General features: G+C 32.2%; 1 protein-coding gene across 1 annotated transcript; it reads left to right on the top strand.

Moving 5' to 3' along the window:
• Nucleotides 1–525: 525 nt before the first annotated feature.
• LOC145134630 (GDT1-like protein 5) lies at nucleotides 526–3,411 on the top strand. The gene is made up of 13 exons (XM_079069477.1): nucleotides 526–749; nucleotides 834–902; nucleotides 1,145–1,204; nucleotides 1,632–1,679; nucleotides 1,829–1,914; nucleotides 1,999–2,035; nucleotides 2,257–2,301; nucleotides 2,423–2,491; nucleotides 2,562–2,606; nucleotides 2,699–2,760; nucleotides 2,856–2,928; nucleotides 3,038–3,115; nucleotides 3,204–3,411. The coding sequence occupies exons 1-12, from the start codon at nucleotides 729–731 to the stop codon at nucleotides 3,107–3,109; spliced, it is 687 nt and encodes a 228-aa protein (XP_078925603.1). The 5' UTR covers nucleotides 526–728; the 3' UTR covers nucleotides 3,110–3,115; nucleotides 3,204–3,411.
• The last annotated feature ends 2,233 nt before the right edge of the window (nucleotides 3,412–5,644 follow it).

The following is a 5,644-nucleotide window of genomic DNA, read 5'->3' as shown; positions in this document are numbered from 1 at the left end:
GAGTTTTTCTATGATGGAACCGGTTTGAACCGAACCGGTTTATGGATGAAACGGTGTTACTATGCTTGAATCGGAACCGAACCGGTTTATTGAACCGGTTCGGTTTAAAAAAAAACCGGTTTGTACAACTCTACGCCAAAGCCATTTCACAATATCTATAATTTCTACAAAATTGGTATGTATTAGTTTAGGTTTGTTTGACAAAAATAAACTAATTTATTTTAATTTAAAGTTTGGTAAACTATAAAAATACTTATAAGTACTAATTTGACAAACATGAGCTTAGCGGATGATTTTCTTAAATTCTTATTAATTAAAAAAAAAAACTTAAAAAACATAATGATTTTTTTTATCTTTTTATTTTAAAAAATAAAAATTATAGTCTACATTAGGGCTTCACGGATCAAAATTGTTCGAGTTTGACCCAGCAATGGCACCCAATAGTCTTTCACAAGGCGTCCCTTTCTTTAATCCTACTTACTTTCATTAACACCAGAACACCATTCTCCAAGAATCTCTCTTTCTCCTATTTCTAGTGCTACAAGGATTCGGTTGGCGATTGCCATTATCACCATCACAACCTACTTCTGCATCCAACCAACACCATCCGAATCGTATTTCAGTCTCTCATCCTAACCACAACCAGTTTTCTATCTGTAATTAACAGTTGAGCTTCTCGATTCTTCACAAAAGGGGTTCTCCCTTCCTTGTTCTTCCCCAAACCAATCATGAGTCTATCAGTTGTTCAAGTAAGCTTCTTAATTAATTTCTTCTTATGCATGCTGATTCGAATTCGCGTTGTAATTGTAATTGTATGTATGTGGTGAAATCAGGGGTTTAGCAAGTCTCTTGCGATGACTGTTCTCTCCGAAATTGGTGACAAGACATTTTTCGCAGCTGCGGTGAGCTCAATTGCTACTGATTTCGTGTCCTTTCTTTGTCTTATTTTTTTTGGTTATCTGGTTACTTTTCGAGATTCGATTTTAGTAGCTTATTCGATTGATTTGATTGATGATGCTCCGTTTCGCTATATCTCATAAAATATGCTCTAGATTGGGCAAAACGTGTGCAAAAAATTAAAACGTTGACTATATGAATCTCAGTTTTCCGTTTTTAAGATTAAATGTTATGATCCTGATTTTAGATTTTGGCGATGCGTCACCCCAGGCGATATGTTTTAGCAGGCTGCCTTTCAGCTTTGATTGTAAGTTTTTTTCTCTCTTGTCAATAACTCCAAAAATCGTATAAAGCTTTGATTTGATTAAGAGCATCAACCATAGGGCCTTTTGGAGCTTTTTAAGAGCTTTTTTATCCCAAAAAGCTCATTGAAAAAGCTATTGGGGAAGAACACTAGCTTTTTCAATATTTTGGTGGGTCCCATAGGTTTTCTAACTATTAGAATTAGACAACTTATACAAGAGTCTCATAAACAAGCAACTTGAAAAAGCTATACCTTTGTGGAGATTAAATTCAGCTTTTTCATTAACAAGCTCTTCACAGAGCTTGTTAATTAACTAGTAACATGAAAAAGCTTTTCTTATAGCTTTTTCAGTTTTCAAGAATTGAAAAAAACTCCTGTTATGGATGCTCTTAAAAAGTTACTATTATAAAGTTGATTCACTGATTTCTAGGTCATGACTATTCTTTCTGCTGCTGTTGGTTGGGCTGCTCCAAACCTGGTATATTTCTTCCATTTTTTTTTATATTTTTATATTTTTTTCATTATCAGAGGCATTTGAAAGGAATGGAATCTGTCAAAATATAAAGGAATTGTAATCTATCACTGATTTGATGAGTGTTTTTATGACTTATGTTTGTGATAATGCAGATCTCTAGAACATTGACTAAGCATATAGCCACTATATTATTTTTAGGGTTTGGATTTTGGTCATTATGGGATGCATTTCATGAAGGGTAACAACCTTCTTCATTCACAATCATTATTCACATCAAATTCTTATAGGAATTTATGGAATCTAATTTTGTTTATTTCAACAGGGACTCTGAAGAATTAGCTGAAGTTGAAGCTGAATTGGTTAGTTACTTTTGCCTAGTGGGCCCCCCTTTATTACATAGGACAGGACAAGTCTGTGTTTGACACGCATTGGACTCAGACCGATGTGATGTCAGTGGACAAAATTTTTAATCTTTGGTGACACCCAAAAAGATGGAAAACACTCGGCATATCATTTTCTGAAAAGACGTAAATGCCCTTATCATTGAAAATAGTTTGGAAATCTTATGATTTTCTTGTAGGATGCTGATTTGCAAGCTAATGGAAAACCTAAAGCAAATGGAAAGGTAATGCAACAATTTTTCATGCTTTTATGAATCTACACAACAATTTTTCATATATATATTTTTAGTCAATTACATTGACTTAATAATATTCATGGTTTTAATCCATATTATATTTTTGTAGGATGATGACGACACTAAAAAGAAGAACAGACCATTTTTCTCTCAATTCTTCTCACCCATTTTTTTAAAAGTATGAATCCTTAAACTCTCACATTTATATTAAAAAAAATACGATGCATAATTAAAAATTATCTAAACAGGCATTCACCATAACCTTCTTTGGCGAATGGGGTGACAAAAGCCAGGTCAGCATCAGTCTTGAAATATTATATATTTATTTATTTACACTCCACGTCAGCATCAATCTTATTAAATATAAAATTTATTAAACTTTCAGATAGCCACCATTGGTTTAGCTGCTGCTGAGAATCCACTCGGTGTTGTTCTTGGAGGAATTTTGTACGTTAAAATAATTATAAATTATTTTAATCTTTACTCTATTTTTATGCCAAAAATAGTTATATAAATTATGGTCTTTTATATCTTGATTTTAGAGGGCAAGCTTTGTGTCAAACTGCTGCTGTCTTTGGAGGGAAAAGCTTGGCAAAACAAATATCTGAAAAATTCGTAATAACACACACACACACACATTAATTAATTAATTAATTTTTATTTATTTCTTGCTCTTAAATCTTGTTTTTGTAATGAAATAAACTTTACTAATTTTCTCATGCAGATTGCGTTATCGGGTGGAGTTCTCTTCATAGTTTTTGGAATCCAATCATACTTCTCAACGGTTGATTCATGATTCAGGGTATTTATTTTTTTATTATTTTTTTGTCTGAATAAAATGCTGTCTGGATTTATCAGTCTGTGACTGTGTGCATTGCTTTTGTGGACAGATGATAAGGATGGGGAGGGGTGTGTTGAAGTCTTGAAGAAGACACATTGTTATGACATGCTATAAGTTTTGTAATTTGTAAATCCAAAAGATCCAAATGAAAATCGGGCTTTGATACAATTCAAAACTATGAATTATTGACACCCTTATGCATGGCATATGTTGTGTAGCTTTAGACAGTTTGTTTAAATAGACATTTTTAAATCTAACCTTATTCCAATCATATATATTGTTCTTAATAGATTCAAAATTCGTATGTGCATATGTAGATGTTTAGGTCATAGGCCAATGTAGTTGGTTAGGGGATTGTATATTTGTAGGAATGGTTAAGGGTCGTAGTCTAGTAGACACAATGTTGGTTTGGGGATTGCATATATCAATGGTTAAGAGTTGCTATCTCAATAAACGCCATGTGGAATGATAAACCAAAGCTTAAATCAAAGTAAAAATACGACATTTTCTTACAAAGTTCCTAACGTTATTTTGTAATCCTCTAGTAGATGGTACCCACAATCCTTTGTCTTGTAGCATGTATTCCGAGTGTCCTCCCATAACATTCACATGAAATAACCCAAGGTAACCATCATTTTTTGAATACTTTTGATTAGAAGAAGAATCCTCTTTAATACATCAATAATCCCTTATAATCTACCCTCCCTTGTCACACTTTGTTTTGATTCTATCCTTCCAACCCGTGAATATGTTAGAAATAGCCAAACAAGTGGCACTAAAAGAAAATTTCAATTTAGCTACGAAAAAATTTCATAGTAAAGCTGAATAACTACAGAATTTGCTAGGCAAATTTTTAATTAGACTCTGTTGCTTTATTTATTGTAGCAAAATGTTTAGCTACGGACAATAGTAATTTTGCTATGATAGTTTCTACGACATTTATTTTGTTGCAATTTGAGTTTCATAGCAAATTCCGTAACAATTTTTCCGTAATCAATTTTGTAGCAATGTTTCCGTAGCAAATTTCATAGGGATATTTCCATGGAAAATTCCATAACAATTTTCCCGTAACCAATTCCGTTGCAAAATTCATAGCAATTTTTCTGTAGCAAATTCCGTAACAAATTTTCCATAGCTAATTCCATAGCAATTTACCATGGCTAATTCCATAGCAATTTTTCCATAGCTAATTCCGTAGCAATTTTTCCATAGTAAATTCCATAGCCAATTTTTCAGTAGCAATTTTTCACTAGCAAATTCCGTTGCAATTGTTCCATACCGTTAGTCGATAAAATTCGATTATTCAATTCGACGATTTATATCAATTTATAAAAATACAATTAATATAAAACCAAAAGTAAGAGAGTGTTTCTATAGAAACTAAAAGAAATATCCAATACATCAAAAGATACATATTTCAAAATCAAAAGTCGCTACAAATTAAACATGAAATAATATTCAATACATAATATTCTATCATTGATTAATAAAAGTTTTGACCTGTTCACTCAAAGTGTTAATCATATTCATTGCTTGTGCAAGTTGTTCAAACTTTGCTTGAACATCCACATTTTTCTGTTGAAACCCTACATTCTTTTGTTGACCATCCTCATATTTTTGTTGAAAATCCTCATATTTTTGTTGAATATCATCATATTGTTCGCGTTGCGTCTCAACTAACTTTTTCAAATTTTCAATCTCGACTTTTGTCTCGACACGCTCTTTATTGGTATTATTATCTGACAAATCATAAGTTTCAGAAGATCCCTTTCTAGAACGAATGTGCTTGACATATAAGCCAAATCCATATATGATAAAACTAAATGAAAGTACATTGTTATTTTATGCATTAAGGCTTATTTCTTTTAAAAATCAAAATGGAACTAGAATGTTATGATAAAATACTAAATAAATGTAGATTACTATGATACAAAACTAAATGAATGTAGATTGCTATGATACAAAACTAAATGAAACTAGATTGCTATTTTTTAGGCTTAGTTTGTAACATCCCAAAAATTCAGATAAAATATTTATTTTTAAATTCATTCTGATCATACGATAATCATATCAAAACAGTCGAGGGTATATTGTAATAAAATAATATCAGAGTACAAAATCCAAAATCACGTGATGCGGAAAAACATAGGTGGATGCAATGCGATCAGACCAGACCCTTCCCTTTTGAGCTGGAAGTACCTGAAACATAAACTGAAAATAGTAAGCACAAAGCTTAGTGAGTTCCCCCAAAACACCTCATACTACAAACATAATATAGTGGACCGACATTGGTGCTTTCGACCCACAAATACAGTAAAGGAAACTCACCTCAAACTGAAGGTATCAAATCACACTTGAGCCGATGACTCGCAAAATCCTCACTCTAAATCTGTAACATCCCAATGATGAGGTACTTCTAATTTTGACCCTATAGTTGAATCATTTTGCATTTTGGTCCCTAAGTTTAAGAAATAGTGCAAAAGGGCCCAT

The sequence above is a fragment of the Lactuca virosa genome, chromosome 8 (assembly GCF_052849685.1).
Source record: "Lactuca virosa cultivar CGN04683 chromosome 8, Lactuca_virosa_CGN04683_v6, whole genome shotgun sequence".
Lineage (NCBI taxonomy): Eukaryota > Viridiplantae > Streptophyta > Magnoliopsida > Asterales > Asteraceae > Lactuca > Lactuca virosa.
The sequence above is the reverse complement of the archived record's forward strand: the minus strand, read 5'-3'. Positions and strand labels throughout refer to the sequence as shown.